General features: G+C 35.2%; 1 protein-coding gene across 3 annotated transcripts in view; it reads right to left on the reverse strand.

Moving 5' to 3' along the window:
• Positions 1 to 4,097: 4,097 nt before the first annotated feature.
• KIFAP3 (kinesin associated protein 3) overlaps positions 4,098 to 19,084 on the reverse strand; it is a 153,804-nt gene continuing 138,817 nt past the window's right edge. Inside the window, exons 20-21 of one of the 3 annotated variants that reach the window (XM_010361101.2) lie at positions 8,548 to 8,616; positions 4,105 to 4,551 (exon numbers count right to left, since the gene is read on the reverse strand). In XM_010361101.2, the coding sequence (XP_010359403.2) occupies positions 8,571 to 8,616 (46 nt within the window). In that variant the 3' untranslated portion in view covers positions 4,105 to 4,551; positions 8,548 to 8,570. Of the gene's footprint in view, positions 4,552 to 8,547; positions 8,617 to 19,084 lie in introns of all 3 variants that reach the window. The other 2 variants (XM_010361093.2, XM_010361110.2) reach the window with 2 other exon arrangements.

Raw genomic sequence — 19,084 nt, forward strand, 5'->3', positions numbered from 1 at the left:
ATTTCAATTTTGTAGCTTTTAAATTACCTACCTAGATAGTTGTGATAATTAATTTTAGGATTAAGAAAAGTTAAGAAATACTTAGACAGCTGGAAAATCATTATTTCTGGTTGTTTGTGAGGGTGTTTCTGGAGGAGATTGGCATGTGAGTTGGTGGACTGCACAGGGAAGACCCATCCTTGATGTGGCTGAGCACCATCCAATTGGCTTAAGGTCCAGATAGAAGAAAAAGACAGAGGAAGGGCAAATTTGTTCTCACTCTCCTGGAGCTGGGACATCCTTCTTTTGCCCTTGGACATCAGAACTCCAGGTTCTGTGACCTTCAGACTCTAGGACTTGCACCAGCAGTCCCAGGTCCTCAGACTTCCAGCCTTGGACTAATAAGTTACACCATTGGCTTCCCTGGTTCTGAGGCTTTCCGACCTGGACAGCCACACTACTGGCATCCCTGGTTCTCCTGCTTGTAGACGACCTGTCATGGGACTTCTAAGCTCTACAATCATGTAAGCCAATTGCCCTAATAAATCCTCTCTCTCTCTCCTAATTTCTCTCTCTCCCTCCCTTCCTTCCTCTTTCCCTCCCTCCTGTTGGTTCTGTCTCTCTGGAGAAACCTAACTACTACACATGTCTATGTGGGATTTTAGATATTTTAGGAGAAAACAGTATTTTCAAATTTTCCACTAAACTAGCAACAAAGACATAGAAGAACACAGTAATTCACCTCACTAAAAACCTCAATGTATCCTCAATGATAGAATTTGGGAAGACTCGCCAATAACTAGGTCAATTGACTAGATTAAAAAAGAAAAACAGGCTGGGCGCGGTGGCTCACACCTGTTATCCCAGCGCTTTGGGAGGCCGAGGTGGGCGGATCACTTGAGGTCAGGTGTTTGAGACCAGCCTGGCCAACATGGTGAAACCCCATCTTTACTAAAAATACAAAAATTAGTCACGCATTGTAGCAGGTGCCTGTAATCCCAGCTACTCGGGAGGCTGAGGCATGAGAATCGCTTGGACCCAGGAGGTAAGGTGGAGGTTGCAGTGAGCCGAGATAGTGCCACTGCACTCCAGCCATGGCAACAGAGAGACTCTGTCTCAAAAGAAAGGGGGCTGGAAAAAAAAAAAAAAAAAAAAAAAAAGAAAAACAAACCTCCAGGTACCACTTGGGGAAAAAGTAGGCAGATAGTTTCTATTTCTCTCTTGTTGTTTTCTGACTTAAAATATACAGCATCTGTAAAATCCTGAAGATCAGGTAGCTAATAACAATTAATCTTGGAAGAAGAAACGGATTCTGAAAGTAGGTCTTCAGTTGGTTTGAAGAAAAAAACACTCTTTTCTGTGGGACCTTCTGATAGTTTGGCCTCATCTTAGAATTCTAAAGATTCCTGAGTATTTCTGGTGGCACAGAGCAAGGTAGCCCTGCCATGCAGGCCAGGTGAGAGCCTTGAGACTGTTGGCTCTTGTAATAATAGCAAGTTATTTTGCGTGGTATCTCTCTTCTCTTATTACTTATATCTCTGTAAAGTCATGATGAAACATATAGCTTTAGTTTCTGTTGTGCTGTGCAGAATTAAGCAACAGGTGTGTCACACACATGGAAGGGAATAAGAAAGGGGAGAGCAGTGTCATCTTCCCAGGTCCTAAGTGGAGGGAGCAGTGGTTCTCCCATGTGCAGGGCAGCTGTGATCTCATGAGGATCATGAACACAGAGAAAGTCGTGTAGGGGGAAGAGGAGGAACCATAATATGAGAAACCTGTTACTGGGCCTATGTGAGTAAGCACCTTAATGAACTCTCAGAAAGAGCAAAGAACTCTGGAGAAGAAATAATTTTCAGCTATAAATCAGGGCTTGAAGCCATGACAATTTAGTTATTAAAATAAATCTGACCTAAATTTGTAGTCAAAATCTGGTGAGGACAGGATATTTGTCTTACAACATAAAATGTATTTCTTTTTCTTTTTTTTTTTTTTGAGACGGAGTCTCACTCTGTCGCCGGGGCTGGAGTGCAGTGGCCGGATCTCAGCTCACTGCAAGCTCCGCCTCCCGGGTTCACGCCATTCTCCTGCCTTAGCCTCCCGAGTAGCTGGGACTACAGGCGCCCGCTAGTTTTTTGTATTTTTAGTAGAGACGGGGTTTCACCGTGTTAGCCAGGATGGTCTCGATCTCCTGACCTCGTGATCCGCCCGTCTCGGCCTCCCAAAGTGCTGGGATTACAGGCTTGAGCCACCGCGCCCGGCCTAAAATGTATTTCTAAAAGTGCCCAAGGCCAAAACCTTTTGTTTTCTGAAGTATGTAAAAATATTAGGCTGGGCATGGTGGCTCATGCCTGTAATCCCAGCACTTTGGAGGCTGAGGCAGGTGGATTACTTGAGCTTAGGAGTTCGAGACCAGCCTGGGCAACATAGTGAGACCTCATCTCTACAAAAAGTAAACAAAAAATTAGCCCAGTGCAGTGGCACATGCTAGTAGTCTCAGCTACTTGGGAGGCTGAGGTGGGAGGATCACTTGAGCCTGGGAGGCTGAGGCGGCAGTGAATGGTGACTGTGCCACTGCACTCCAGCCTGGGTGACAGAGCAAGACCCTGTTTTAAAACAAATCTTTTTTTAGATAGTCTTCCTTATTAATCTCTTTAGAAAAACATTTCTTCATAAATAATGCAATGGTAAACCAGTTCATGCCTGAGTGGAAAGATTACAATTTCTAAATTTGTTAAGTCCTAAACTAATGAAAAAAAATCAGGGAGAGTGAGCATGTGCATGTAAAACTCAGTGAGCACAGCCCCGGGAATGTTATCAATTTTGGGGGGTGTTCTTCCTAAAGCAGTTTATAACAACGTGAGGGAAGTTAAAGCTATAGGATGTTTGCATCATTTTCCTGTTAAGGTCACTTATGTGTATTTATACTTTGTACACATGACAAATAATAAAACAAGGTATTTAGTATTGAGATTGCTGAATAGGAAGCAAAGAGACAGGCTATGTCATTGACTAAGTCACTTAACCTCTCCTGGCCACAGTTTTTTTGACTGCAAAAAGAGTTGGACAGGGGTGCTTCTAAGGCCTTTTCCAGCTTTAATATTTTATGGTTAAAATAGAAACTAAGACAAATAAATGTATGTTTTCAGAAAGATCAAAGGCATAAACACACCTCAGATTTACATCCCCTAAGGTGCATCATATACTTCCTTACACATAGCAGTCAGGAAAATATCTGTTGATTACATTTAAATTCTTTATGTGATTGGTTTCTTAAATAAGTAGGCAGACTGAGTTATTTCAAAGGCCTTTTTCCAAATGTTATCCTCTGCTTAAAATGTAATTTAAGCCAAATAAATAGTGTAGTTAGATCAACGAGATTTTAAATTCAAGAATAGAAGTCTTATCTTTGATCTATGTATTCCCTTTGAAGCTTCATATTTCCTTCCATAGCAGGTGATCATGGAACTATCTCTGATTATAGTTATTATCATGGTTATTTGTTTGCTTAGTTTTTCAAGTAGAATTGAACATTTTTCTCAATATGAAAACACTGAACTACTTTCAAAACCCATTATTATATAATGTCCATCCATTTCTTGCTATCTAAATCTATGTTATAAAAACAAGTGAATAATTGGGAACTGGGTACCAAAGTGAGTGAAATATTCTGTTCCTTAGTTTTCCATAATGAGACTTTTAATTAGCTTTCCCATGGTTTGAATACTAAATTTATGAAGAATAAAAGTTAAAAGCCAAATGCTAATCTTGTATCACTGCTTGTCTTGTATACTAGTTGTCCTAGGATTTCTATATTACAACTAGGAAGACGTGAATTAAAACCTCTGAAGAGACTATAACCATAAATAACTTATGGCATATGTTCCATTATTAATTGAAAACTCATAGTTAATACACTTTGGGAAGGAAACTTTCAGGCACATGGCATGGAATATGAAATGGTGATGTTCTTTTTATAAATGTTAAAGGTAGCATATATTATATGAATTACTCAAGAGTTTACAAGCAGAAAAAAAGGACAAAAAATAAAACTCATGTGCACCCTATGTTAACATGTAATTCGTAATGAAATGTGTGAAATATAAACACGTGACTTTCACTTATTCATTTTCACTTTACACTTTTTAATTGAAATTAAATTAGTCACTTAACGTACATAATGCAGTGTTTCTTTTCCAGTCTAGTAGCTTTTCAGCATTCAGTTTTGAGGCTCATGGGAAATGTTACTCAGCATCAAGATGTGGTTTGATGAGTGAACAATGTCAGTATCGACTGTACTTAACAGAAGACAGAAGGGGCTGGGGTTAATCTGCAGCTAACATATAAAAATAAAAACAAACACAGACCCACAATAACATCAACATGCATTATTAGGCAAAGATCCAAAATTAACCCAACCCACACAGATTTCTTCTAAGCTGAGGTAACACATGGAAACAGATACTTTATCAAGATCCATAGCCATAGTAGTAAGGTTCATCAGGGCGGAATCCATATGCTGTGGCAGGGCGTCCAAGAATGCCAACTGGTTGGCCAAAGCCATCCATTCCAAGGCTAAAAAACAGAAAAAGGAATGATAAGCTATGTTTTTCATCACACATCCACAATGCAGATTAAGAGGCCTAGATTTTTACACCACCAACATTCTCGTCCTAGCAGGGATAGTGATTTATGTGGATATCACTAGCTTTTTTTTCTTAAGGTTAATAGAGCCATTAAAAGTGTATATAATAAAATACCTCTAACAATGTGTCTTAAAAGTATGAGAAACCTCTGTCAGTAGGTACTATTCTAAACAAAGTGGAAGAATCAAGTTAGAAAAGTTTTATTTAATGAATTACTTATATATGGCTCTTAAGCAAAAATATGAAAAGATTTTACATGCTAGCAATGATCAGTAATATATTGCTAGGGAATGATAAAAATAAAACTGTAGTAAAGTGAGTTTTGCTGTTTATAATGTCTTTTCATATGACGATATGGGACAAATTCCACTTTTAGTAAAAACATGTGTTTGAGTTATATCAGTGAACTCTCATGCAGGGCCAAATCATACCATAAGCCTATGATTAAAAGAACAAGATAAGGAATTTGACAAAATGTGAAAATTAGTCAGATTTGATCTGCAAATCCTTCCTCTGATTCCTCAATGCAAACAATTACAAAAAGTATCTATTTCTTTTGAGTGACAGCAAGGCAATTACAAATTCTGGTTCAACTTATTCTATGGAAATAACAGAAACCCAAAGATAACCTTCAGAGTTGTAAAGATAGCTTCAAGTATGTTAAACTTCATGATTATTTAAAAAAATTACTTGTTGATCTATTAATACATTATTTAGAGGAAAATCTGTTCTCCAAAGTCCTTTTTAAAGGTCAGGGAATTATCCGACACTTAGGAAAATGACAAAGTATTAATTTTGCCAGGCAGAAATATGGTGGCCTTAACATGCTCATGCATAGCTCATGCAGTGAATGCTAGTGAGCTTGACTTCCAATCAATGGAAACCATTTGTAATGCAGAAATGTAAGTTTTGGAAAAATAAAACATATTTAAATGATTTAAGTTTGCACTACATGAGGAGATGGAAAGATAATTTTCCCTCAATAGCAAAAGCTGAATCTGATGAAAAAATATATTCACATAGGCACTAACTCTCTGTCACATTCCGAGTGAGATTAAGTTGACACACTTTAGAAGTAACTATTAAAATGTTAAGGTTTTAAATAAATGTGTGTATGTGCATGTGTGCATGTGCACGCATGCTGGTGTGTATTAAGATGGAACTAAAGAGTAAATGTGAAGAGCCAAAATACATATAACACATACTGGTCCAGTGACTCTACCCTTTAGGAGAATGGAAGTTCTGAAATGCAAGTTTCAGGTTAGCATTTGTACTGAGCAATCCTGGACACAATTTATTATTTTGGGCTCCTCCTACATCAAAACTTTATCTATAGTTTCCCAAAGTTGGTTGAAATTTTTAAGTCTACATTTTATTTTGAAATGGTAAAAGTATAAGCACCTTTTCTTACTTTGGTCTCATGGGAAGAGAGACTAAATTTTGTGATGAGGGAATCAAGAGGTAGCTTAACAGATGTTTCAGAAATTAGTGGAGTCAGTAAACTAAGAGACACTGGTATCAGCTTAAAATTAGAGTAAAAGTTATTGAAAACTTTTCTCTGCAAGCACTAAGGCTAACAAGTAATTATCTATCTAAAGAACTCTCCATTATATAACCGTTGATTACACAGTTTGGATTTCAACTTGTTCCTTCTTCATCTTTCTGCTTATTACCTGTCTTTAATCAGTCCTTATTGTTTTTAGCAACTCCTCTGAGGCCAAATAGCAGTAAACTTAGGTTAAACTCAAGTTAATCTTATGTTCGTTTCTCAATCTGGGGGCTATGGCAAGATCTATTTCAGTAATTTGAAAACAAGAGGCATATGTGGGACAGTGAGGAAACATGAAAAGTCACCTTCAAAACAGAGTATCTCACAGACGACTTGTTAGCAATATCACTGTAATTCTATCTAAAAGAAGATGGTCCTCAGAAGGCAGTTTGCCAGTCATTGGCACAAAACAAGGAGCTTCTCAGCTACTTTGCTGGTTGTAGCCACCTAAGCAATTGTGTGGTGATCTGGAAAGCTATAACACCATAAGGAATATCTGGCCTTTTTTGCAGTTTGGTCCTCAGTCAGGAAGGGAATTTAACATTCTCAGAGTCTGAGGCCATTCTACATTCAAGTTGCAAAATTCTCCCCCTTTTTTTTATTTCTATGACTAATAGGCAAACTATTGATCATTGTTTTCTCATGTAATTTGCCAATAGGGTAAACAATAAACTTAGATGTTACCTAATCTACCTGATGGTTATAACTTCCATTGTACATTAACAAATGGATTTTTTTCTTTTTAAAATGTCATGCACATTGTTGATAAGAATCAGAAGTCCCAAGTCAGTGAAAGAATGACCCTTAAGCACTGATGAGTCTGAGTTTCTGAACCTATAAATCTCTGGTCTTGAACAGTATGGTCTTTAGGTTATGCAGTCAACAGTTCACCCAGAGACACCTGTGGGTATTACAGTGTAGAGGACATCATTTAATTTTTTGAATTTCTATATACAAATATCATTTGGGGAAAAAGGAATAAAATTTGAAACCAAACTCTAAAATGATCTTTTCTGGAATTCTTCATTATGTATCACAGATGAACTTGCTGTTTAAAGAAAAAAATATTTAAAACATTTATGATCAGTTTAGAGAATATGTTGACATAGGTCCTAGGTCCTTTTGTATTACGAAAAATCAACTATATCTACAGAATTAATACATTTTTAATTAAATTCACTGTGAAACAAATAGTTTGTTTCTTTAATCCCTCTCATTTGATTCTTTGTAATATAGTGGGGGAAATTAGGCTTTCCAGGATGCTAAAACCTGGAGATATTCTTTTGGAATATGTAGACACTTTACTTTTTCCCTTGGGAAAAGGATATAGCCTTGCTAATGCTGAGTTTAGTTCAAAACCAGGAGAGTTTTCCTTTAAACACAAGCAGATGATAGATTCTTCATGTAAATTCTTGAAGGAGATAGAAACTATGAATATAAAAAGGTAATGTTGCAGCAAAAATTGTGCTTTCCTGATCTGGAAAGACTTGACTTCAATAGTGTGTATCACAGGAATTTGTATGCCCTCACTAGGGGCCCTGAGAAGCAAGGAAAAGTAAGCTGTGATATGCCACATCTGCTCTTGCCTTGTGTGACCATTTTGCTTCAGATACCAGTTTGAATATGTGGCTATTTATAAGTATACTGGAATTTAATCCAATCTTGTAGGGTGCGTGTCTCTGTATGTACATAGTTTCTTCTTGCTACTCCTAACCCACATAAAAAGTGGTGTATCCCTCTAGATTAGTATATGCCACTATTATAGTACTTTTTCTTTACAGGATTGGTTATTTAGTGTCATTTCACCTTTATCCTTAATGTTCAGATAACATATTTTGGACCTTTGAATCACCAAAATACAGTGTCTCTTCCTGAAAATACATAATTCTGATCCAAAGAAAATGGTTATTGTTTATTGTGAAAAGATAACTAGGAATGATAAGGCCAAAAAGTCAATCTGCCATTAAGTTTTATTTCCCAAGAGCAATTATTTCTGGGTACCTAGGAAGAAAAATGACAAGTTCTTTAAAAGACAAAAATTATATTTAAAACTCAACAACAAATAGAAAACCACATCTAGAGTGTTTTTTTAAATAAACAAATTCAGAAATCTAATTAGCATTCAGCAAGCAGAAGACTGAGTTTTCGCTAATATTTACAAGACTTCAAACACATTTGTAATAGCAATCATTAGAATTCTAAACTTGAGATGATTTAGAGCAGGAAAAAAGAAATCTGGAAATGACAAGTGATGCTTCACATGCAGCACATAACAAGGGAATGGCAGCCAGTAAAGAATTCCAGGCACTCACAGGCTCTTATTAAATTTCTGGGCCAGAGTTGACATTCCTGTAGAAAGAGAAGAAAATCACCTACCTCTGGCTGTTTGTGAGGCTTAATTAGTGCGTATTTGTAAAGCACTTTGAAATCCTTGGATGAAAAGTGCTGCATAAGTGAAAAGTATCATTATTTTATTAAAATGAGATAAAAGCAACGCAAGTCTTTTTCTTCTTTTAAATTCCTAGGTCAGCAATATCAATGTAGAGCAAGTAATGAATTTATTAGTAAATGGCTACAAAAAAGAATAAATGCAGGCCAAATTATTTTTTCATAGGCTCATGGAAGTCTGACTTCGGAGCATTATAGGAAATAATCTTGGCTACACTTTTATTCACAACATCCTTGACAGGGTCTATCCAGCTCTTGTCTGAACACCTCCAGGAAGAAGTGCTCACTACTTGGTCAAGGCAGTTCATTCCATTTATGGATATGTAAAACTGTTGGAAAGTTCTTTATTACACAGCTCTAAAATCCAGTTCAATTAGTCTTAGAATTACCCTCTGAAACCACACAAGGAGTCCAATTCCTCTTTGATATGACTGCTTCACAGCCCTGGTTTACTCAAGCCTCATTACATGGTCTTCAATCTTTACCATCTCACTTGCTCTCTAAAACCACTTCCATTTTCTAGTGTTTGTCTTCAAATGAAGAAGCTAAAATTAACATGATACTTATGATGTGGTCTGAAACCAGTACAGAATAAAAGAGCCTATATCTGACTTTATACTATTGTAGGCTAAAACTGTATTAATCTTAAACAAAATTTTTAAGAAGCTATTATCACAGTTGCTTAATATTGACTGCTTACAATTGTGTATATATGTGTATATGTATATATATAACATTGAGTTGTATGTAGTTATATAATATTGAGTTATATGTAACATCAAGTTTTTTATATATATGTACAGTTGTGTGTGTACACACACACACACATTCAAAATTTACTTATAACTACCATGCTGAATTTCATCTTTTTAGTCTGAGTCTGTCTTTAGGGATTCTATTCTTCCCAAGACAAAATCATTTATGACTACATATTTATAAATAGGCAACAGTGATTTTTCTTAACAAACCAATCTTTGTGATCCATCAGGTAATATTGAAGGCTGGAATTCTTTTGAAATTGTCAAGTGAAAGAATTGAACATGAACTGTTATAGGAAGAAACTTTCCAGGATATTATAAAACCATATTAAATTACTTCTTCATAATTTCTTAGAATACTTCATTCTTTTTATGAATTTCTCCAATATATTGATTATAGAATCAAAATCAGTATTTAGTACGTTTACCTTTCTAAATAGATTGTTAATTGATCATCAGGGTAATTTCAGCTTAAGTATGATTTGTCATGGGAAATTTAGGTCTATTGTAATAGTGACTCTATATACCATTTGCCCATCCATTCACCTATCCCAATAGTAGAAACATTTATTGAGTTCCTACAATGTGGTAAGTATAGTTTTTGAAGCCAAGGAAAAAACACATGCTGGGAAGGCAATAATAAGACATAGTCCTTGACTATAAGGATTGGAGGCACCTAACATGGAAGAAATATTCTGATAATAACCTGATGTCATACTACTGTAGCATATGTATAAATTGCTACAGAAGAAAAGAGGGGGGCCAAATATTTAACATAAGAGTATCTTAAGAGACATGTACAAATTGCTACAGGAGAATCTTGGCAGCTAGAAAGTCTTCATACAAAATACTTTGATTTAATGCATCTGTTACTTCCTGACATATTTTGTTATTGTATTTCTTTCCCATTAGAAAATAAACACCATGGAGGGCAAGGACTGTCTTGGCCATTGCTATATCCCTAGCCTCTAGTATTGTATCTGACATGTATTCAAAAAAAATACATGAATTCATGAATGAATGAGTCTTAAAGGACAAGTAAGATTTCATAGGCGAAGAGAGACAGAATTCCTGATGGTGGAGCAGCCTGAGCAACAGAGAGGAGTGGCCGATGAAGAGCAAATGGTTTGTTATGGTTAAAGTTTTAGATTTATGATATCAGCAAGTGGCAGGAGATGAGGCTAGAAAGGGCAGTTAGGACTAGATATTGAAGCTTTTCATAAAGCTAAGAACTGGTGGCTTGTGGAGAGTCGTCAACAGTTCCTAAGAAAGAGAATGACCAAATTCTATGTTTTAGAAAGATAATTGTAGTAGGAAAGGGGATTGAGATGCAAAATCATAAACACTGAAGAAACTATTACAGCTGTCCAAATGTGAAGTAATGAGAACCTACAGAAGGGTACTGGCAGAAATAACAATGATCAAACATGCTACAATTCACAACAATTATCTTTTCTCTGTTTTTTTTTTTTTTTTTTTTGAGATGGAATCTTGCTCTCTTGCCCAGGCTGGAGTGCAGTGGTGTGATCTTGGCTCACTGCAACCTCTGCCACCCGGGTTCAAGTGATTCTCCTGCCTCAGCCTCCCAAGTAGCTGGGATTAAGGTGTGTACCACCACACCTGGTTAATTTTTCTGTTTTTAGTAGAGACTGGGTTTCAGCATCTTGGCCAGGCTGGTCTTGAACTCCTGACCTTGTGATCCACCCATTTCGGCCTCCCAAAGTGCTGGGATTACAGGAGTGAGTCACTGTGCCCGGACCATCTTTTCTCGTTTAAAATAGTTTTATTAGGCCAGGTGCTGTTGCTCATGCCTAAAAATCCCAGCACTTTGGGAGGCTGAGGGAGGCAGACTGCCTGAGCCCCAGGAGTTCAAGACATGGGAAAACCTCATTTCTACAAAAATACAGAAAACTATCCAGGCATGGTGGTGCACACCCATGGTTCCAGCTACTTATGGGGTTGAAGCAGGAGGATTGCTTGAGCCCAGGAGGTTGGAGGCTGCAGTGAGCCATCACTGCCACTGCACTCCAGTCTGGGAAACAGAGTGAGTGAGAACCTGTCTCAAAAAAAAAAAAAAAAAAAAAAAAAAATTAAAGTTATACCTTTACATGTTGGGGACTGAGACTTAAGAAGAATTTCAAAACTGTCTGGAAATTTTAGAGGTTATAGTTAAATGGAATGGAGCAAATTTTGCCCCCTTAGTATGGGAATATGCTTCATCAAATGACTGAGATGCTGTGGTATTCCATGTAGATGAAATCAGATTGTAGAAGAAGCTTGCCCCTATCTTCTACAGGGCTGAACTATTCTGGAAAAAGAGAATATTTTCTCCTTGAAATTCTTACAAGAAGAAGAGATGTGCAGATTGAATGAAACAATGAGTATAAAACAATACCTAACACTAGTAAAATGATGTATTGCTACATCGAGATCTAAATGTTTGTCATTTATAGACCAACCACTAGATGGAGAGCTTGTCTTACCACTGAGTATCAGGTACTTTCACAAAGTTTCAAAGCAAGGATTATTAAATTTAAACTTCTCAGCACATTTAACATTCATAGAATGTGGCATCCATTGCTTTCGCAGATAATTAATGTCCAGTTTTATGATTATGAAATAATTTACAGCTAAATGGAAATACCTAAAAGTTTTGTGAAAGTTGGGTGCCTAAGAAAATAGGTTATAAGAAAAGATGCTAATTGTCCTGAACACTGAAAAAAGTAATATGCATGTTAAAGTACTATTACTATAACATAGCTTCTAAACTTTTTCATTGACCTGATATTAATGGCATCATGTTTCTATAAATCTATATGTAATAAATATAAAAAATATTTTAAGTTGCTCAAAGGTATTACTCATTTCTTTGGACCTGAACTTTTGTATTGCTGAGAAAATAAAATCCAAGAGTATGGTTAAACAGTCTTCTAATGAGTTTCACCGGCATATATCAAGTTTAGTTGTCATTTTCCATTTAGTTTTATTCTTAATCTTTTATATGCATAATCATAACTTTTTCTTTTATTATAATAAAACTAAGTGGCTAAAGCATCTTAAAGAATCTTATTCTTAATGAATTCAAACTAGTGTTTTTTTTCAAAAATCAAGGGCAAATTATATGAGTAGTGGGAGGCTGTATTTAAAATACTCATCTGGAGTTTATTAAAAACATTTTTTGAAGGACATCTGTCAGTTCTAAGGGTGAAAACACCTTGGGGAAAACTCCTTTCAATTTAGTTACTACACTGAGATACTTCAGATAAAAACTAATTTGTACTAATGATGAAGGGAACATGTGTAAAATAGTCACTGATTTATTCTAAATGGTAAAGATATTTCATGTCATTGATTGTCCTCTAATTTCATTCAAGTTATACTTCTCTTCTTATACATCTTAATCTGTTGATTAACCTGCCTTCAGAGTACTATTTTAGTGACTACATTTTAATGTGGAGATGTTATACTTGGTACTTTTTGATACTATATCATTGCATTAATTTTTCTATTCCTTTTTATTAATTTACTTATTTATTGCATTTTATATAGTCTCACTGAGATTCTTCTATTAACTGTAATTCTCAGGCATCCTAACACTTGCTGTTAGAGCACTTGTCTTGTACTGTCATGTACTTTACTAAGCTTTAAAACAAGGCTTATCAAATTTAAACTCCTCAGCATATTGAACATTGATAAAATGGTATGTCCATTACAATCTGATGATTCTCTTTCATGATAGTCCTTTTTATGTTTTCATTGAGATGAAGTCTCATTATATTGCCCAGGCTTGAGTGTTGTGGCTATTCACAGGCACAATCATGGTGCACTGCAGCCTCCAACTCTTGGCCTCAAGTCATCCTCCACCTCAGCCTCCAGAGTAGCTAGGACTACAGGTATGCACTGCTGCACATGGTTCCTTTCTTTGTGTACTTTGTAATATTTTATTGTGCTTTCAACTTCATTTTTTTTCCTGTCTATTGGCTCTTGAGCTGTGGAATTATTTCTACAGAGAGGTTCTGTATTTGTTTATAATGTATCAGGGCCCTGGCAGTTCCACTGTCCTGAAACAATCTAAATGGCAATTTCTTGACTAAGGTTCCCTGAAATAAGTATATGGTGGAAATTCTGAACCCACTCATGTGCATGAAACAAGCTTGTGACTTCTCTTTCACATGAGTGACTATCTTCCCCTACTGAGGGTCTTTGAGCACAGACAAGTTTTGGCCACTTCTCTGGGCTGGTGAATTAACATCATTTAGTCCTCTTTTCAACTGATGAGAAAAAGGTGGACCTTTGAAATTCCAGGCTTTATTTAGAGAATTCAGTTCCATCTTCCTTTACCAAATAACCCATACCTGGTTCAATATTCCTGTGGGTGTTTTTTTTTTGTCATTGGGTATTCCCTATCTTTCTTATGAACTTGGTCATGTAAGTTTCTGTTACATTTTGGTCCACCATTTACATATTATCTGCATAGCAATGGTCCCTGCCAAATTAGGTCAGTCTACCATCTTGCTGGAAGTCCTTTTCATTTTATTATCACTATTTTTTTTTTGACGTGGAGTTTCACTCTTCTTGCCCAGGCTGGAGTGCAATGGTGCAATCCTGGCTCATTGCAACCTCCACCTCCTGGATTCAAGTGATTCTCCTGCCTTAGCCTCCCAAGTAGCTGGGATTACAGGCCCGCGCCACAATGCCTGGATAATTTTTGTATTTTTAGTAGAGACGGGGTTTTGCCATGTTGGCCAGGCTAGTCTCAAACTCCTGAACTCAGGTGATCCGCCTGCCTCAGCCTCCCAAAATGTTGGGATTACAGGCGTGAGCCACCATGTCTGACCCATTTTATTATTATTTATCTGCACATTCAAGGAAAAAAATATATAAATTTTAGATTCCTCTGGCTCACAATAGACTTTCTTGAAGAGAACAATGACTTGCAAGAAATAACTGGAGCCATTAAAAGATATTTCATTTTTCCTTATTTGTAGTTATTAACAGAAAAAATGCTCTAATAGGTACCTAATGGAAGTTGTCAGATGTGATTACCAAGTTGAAGTGAATATTTACTCAAACCTATAATGGTCTCAGACTTTTTCTGGCAATATTTTAATGAAGGTATGCCATCTAGTCATCTTTAACTTACATTTCTTCCATTAAGTACAAGGACTTCTTAAAACTGGCAGTTCTATACTATCAAGCAATGCTTCATTTCATACCACCAAATGTTAAGGGAACTTGCTGAGTGGCTTAAATAACCCCTAGGTCAATAAACCGAGTCATTAGCACCTCCTTTAAATAATTGTTTGTCTGTTACTGGTTCAACATTTATATAATCTGTCATAATACCCTGGTTTTCTAAGGTAAAAAAAATTACTGCTATAGGCTTAAACTAGAGAATATCATGTAAGTAGCAATGTTTTTTCAGTGATAGTTTAACTATACTGTCTGGTACTGAGTGAGTTAAAGCCTGAACACCACAACTAATTACTATGTAATGCTAACCTTAGTTGCTGGTTCATTTTGAGACTCTTTAAAATATGAACTGTGTATTTTACCCCTATGCACTCTCTTAATGATTTGTTTTTTTAGACTGAAATCACTTCCAGCCATCAGTTATACTTTTGGTCTCTACATATGCACTTCTCCAAGCACAAATATTTCTTTTTCCTATTGGTCTGCCAGCCCTGTCAGAGCAAATTTCACTTTAAACTAAATGCTATGATACTTAAAACCTCTTGGATTACTCAGGCTGCTAGTGTGATCTGTAACCTTCCAAGAATGACAGCTGAACTTTCCAATTTGCTTATAGTGTTTGGGGAACTAGAAAGCACATGCCAAAAGGAAAATGTTTCTGATGTTGAACAGAGAGGAAAGTTCTTGTTGAAGGTGGGGGCAAGAGACTATTAAGTACTGAAAAATACTAATAAGAAATGAAAAGAAACTAAACATGCTGTAAAGTCTAAGACCTCAAACATAATTCAAAAGTTAATACTAGTACTAAAAACTCTGGTTAAACTGGTTAAAATATGAAAAATAACCTTTAGTTACTGTAATTTAAGCACCAACCAGAATCTTAAAGTGATAATGCACTATTGAAATGAACAAATTCAAAAAATGGAATATAAAATTATCACAAGTGCTACACAAAATGGGCTATATCAACTCCCCATCTTTCTTTATAAAACAGGCAAGTCTGACATATGAACAAAAATCAAAGTTAATACAGTCATCTAACATGCATGCTACCTCCATGGACATAATAAGAGTCTCTCTTATATGAACAAAAAACACTACTGACATAACACCAGTCTTTTTTTCTTTTTTTTTTTTTTAATTAATGTTAAGTTTTTTGTTAAAACTTGTGTCTCTAAAATCCTTAAACAAATCATTCAGTTTGGGAACATTTTGGAATAGTTTCAAAACTTTTCACTTCAAGGAAGCAGACAAATGTTTGTCTTAAAAAAATCCTGAAAATCTTATCAAATGTAAGATACTTAATATAAAATCTCCTATTTATTTCATAATCTACTTATTCATTTGTGTCAATATTTTTTAGGCTAAAATAATAGTCAAATTACATTTGGATAATAAAAATCGAGCAATGACTGATAAAGACGTTTCTGGAAAGCTAAATCAAACTAACATTTTTCCAAAATTGAGGGCAAACATATAGATAATAGGAACTATATTTAAACACATTAAAAGTGCATCTTTTTAAATAGCTAAGCATAATTTAAAAAATTTGATTCTAAACTTATAATTGCAAACACACACACACACACACAAAGGCATTTCCTTGCTTTACAAGGGTATTTCAAAAGATTTATATTGGGCAGTATTATTTGATGTTTTGCAGCCATTAATTCAGTAATTTCAGTAATAAACACAGGTCGGAAAAATATATCACAGTTATTTAATGTCCTCTAGAACATTTAGGATCTCAGAATACTGCATAATATAACAGAAATGCATTAGAAGAACAGGTATTAAAGTAAATCTCTACCATTATAAGCTTTCTTGATCCTTAAGACTATATTTAACTGTTACATTATAGGTATCTTTTTTAAAAAAGGTAAATTCATTTTCTGCTCAGGTATAAGACTATAGATTGTAAGATTACATGTCTTCTGATGATGAAACACGGTGTTTCTATATCATCTTCAAAGAATAGGGCTAAGCATCCTTTGGTCACACTTTGCATTGATATAAACAAATTCAGTGTAGACTGGAATGTAGAAATATATGACAATTGTTTATCTGACTTGTAAGAGTCATATTTTAAGTTAAAATTATTCTTAAATCAGCCTAAGGAAACACTATCTTTTTTCTTCTTTGTTACTCATGTAAATGAGCATTTCCCCTCTTAATTTAAGGACTAGCAATTAAGTTTATGAAATTCAGCCAAACGAACTTAAGTACAAACTATGAACTTATCAATAACTCCTAAAATTTCTTAAAGTTAGTAGGGTGCAATTACTTCAAAACTAGAATATCTGAATGGGATTTGTGTCTCCACTGATAACTTGTTTCAGTCTATATCCATAACTAACTTTGACATGCTTCTTTCTCTGTAAAATAAGAATAATGGCTATATCTTTTAACACTTCTATGCCTTGAAATTATTGTATTTCCAAGAAAAGTACCCGCATATAGTATATATTTGGTGGTATTATTGTTATGACATGAAAATTATGAATACTTCCCTAGAAATGCCTAGGAAATTGTGGCTTCTGCCTAATGATCTAGACAGTTAAGGGATACTCTATCATACTTGGCAAGCTTCATACACATGCTTTCTGTTTGCCTTTATAGGGCTCCTACATAATTCATAGAGATTTATGCCTCCACATAGGCATACTAATTGTTGTTGCACTAAAATAATGCCATGGCCAATTGTTCTTTCCTTTTACCGTAGTAAGACTGGACTGTTGGCATAAGTAAGATTGTTCAATCAAAACCCTTTAGATTCTATGTCACGACTGATGAAAATAACACCTTTAGGGATGAAACTTACTGAAAGATTCTAGTTACATGCTTTTTCATCTTATTTTATACTCAGTGAGTTTATTTTGAAAGTAGTTAATCAAGGGTAAGGTTTCTGGTTATCTCATGTAAATCATCACTTCCCACATTGTACACATTCCTATACTCAGGTTTACTGCCAGTGTTGGCTTCCCTTAGAAAAGTGCACACAGGTCATGAAAACGTTTAGGATGGAGTATTTTCATTCTGCGATGTGTGTTGTCTTTGGACTTGTGCCAACCTAACAATCTGGCACTTATAAGCAAAGCCGGGCAACTATGAGAATTCTTTAGGGAGATGGAATGCACCATACATTTTTGAGATTATCTAGGCTTTAGACAGTATTCTGAATGAGCATATAGGTATATCTATATTAGTTATTTCAAGTATGCAGGAAAAGAGACAAATTGATTCAATTTAAAATAACCATGGTATCTACTTGCTGATGGCAAACAGTATCTCCCTTCCCCAGACTTTGTTGGGGCATCACATAACATGCAACTGTATAAAATTGTAATAGTTTCTTCTTCCCCATAGTGTATAAAAAGAATGAGGTAAATTATAATAGCCTAATATTTATGAAGGCTTTGAAAACATTTTTAAAAATACTTTTAAAAATATTTGAATGCTTTTTAAAAATACTTTTTTTGAGATTTTTAAGAACTCTTAAAATTCTTTTTAAAAACACTTTTTAATGCATTTTACAATGTTTTTAAAAAACATTTTTTGACTTTTAAGAGCTCTTGCATATTTATCACCTCAAAAATATCTCAGCATGAAGTTGGGCACCTTTATCAATATAGCTTTATAGGGTTTCTTGTATAAATTTGAAAAGATGTAAATTTTAAGCTACAGTTGCATTTAAAAAATTTACTTGCCTAACTATGTTCATAGAAGCCTCCTCCCATCCTTTCACACTTGAGGGGCTCTAAATTAGCCACTTGATACTGTCTACACAAATCTGGATTCCTTTTTAAGATCACTGTGCCTTTTAATTTCTGACAGGCCAGTAGGAAGGTGCTTTGCTTTTGGCTGGAAAACCCTGAAAAATCGGGGTGTATCAACTTTAGATATAGTTTCTTCTAAAGCTAAACAAGGAAAACAGGCTTAAAATGTATAAAATACATTATATTTCTTAAAATATAATGTTGACTTATGTTCATAAAAAGAGAATATGTTCAGGAAATCATTGATTATGTTCCTGTTTAAGTGTATTCAAAAGACTATTTAAAATCTTTAGCTTATTCAAAGGGTGCAAGACAGCTTTTGTTAATTGTGCCTTTCTACTCTAAAATGAGACCATGAAATATGTAGCTTTTACTTAAGAATCAAAATAAATACACACAGATTTTACATATACCCATAATTAACTATAATATTAGAAAAATGATTAGAAAATTACTAATAATTATGTTTAAACACAAAACAAAGTAGCATTTGAAAATAAATTATATTACAGAGTCCCACACTTATCTCTTTGGAGCAGGTCTGAGTTCTATCTAATTCATGGAGGAACTGAGCGTTAGATCACCAAGTAATTTGGGCTAATACTGGAAGACTGCGTGTTAGCCTAAAATTCCTACAGGTAAATTCTATAAGATTATAGTTCATAATTAATCCTTTAACTCCAGACATCACCTCCATTTTCAAATGACCACTTTTTTAAAATTAGAAAACCTGATGCA

This window comes from Rhinopithecus roxellana, chromosome 8 (assembly GCF_007565055.1).
Source record: "Rhinopithecus roxellana isolate Shanxi Qingling chromosome 8, ASM756505v1, whole genome shotgun sequence".
NCBI lineage: Eukaryota > Metazoa > Chordata > Mammalia > Primates > Cercopithecidae > Rhinopithecus > Rhinopithecus roxellana.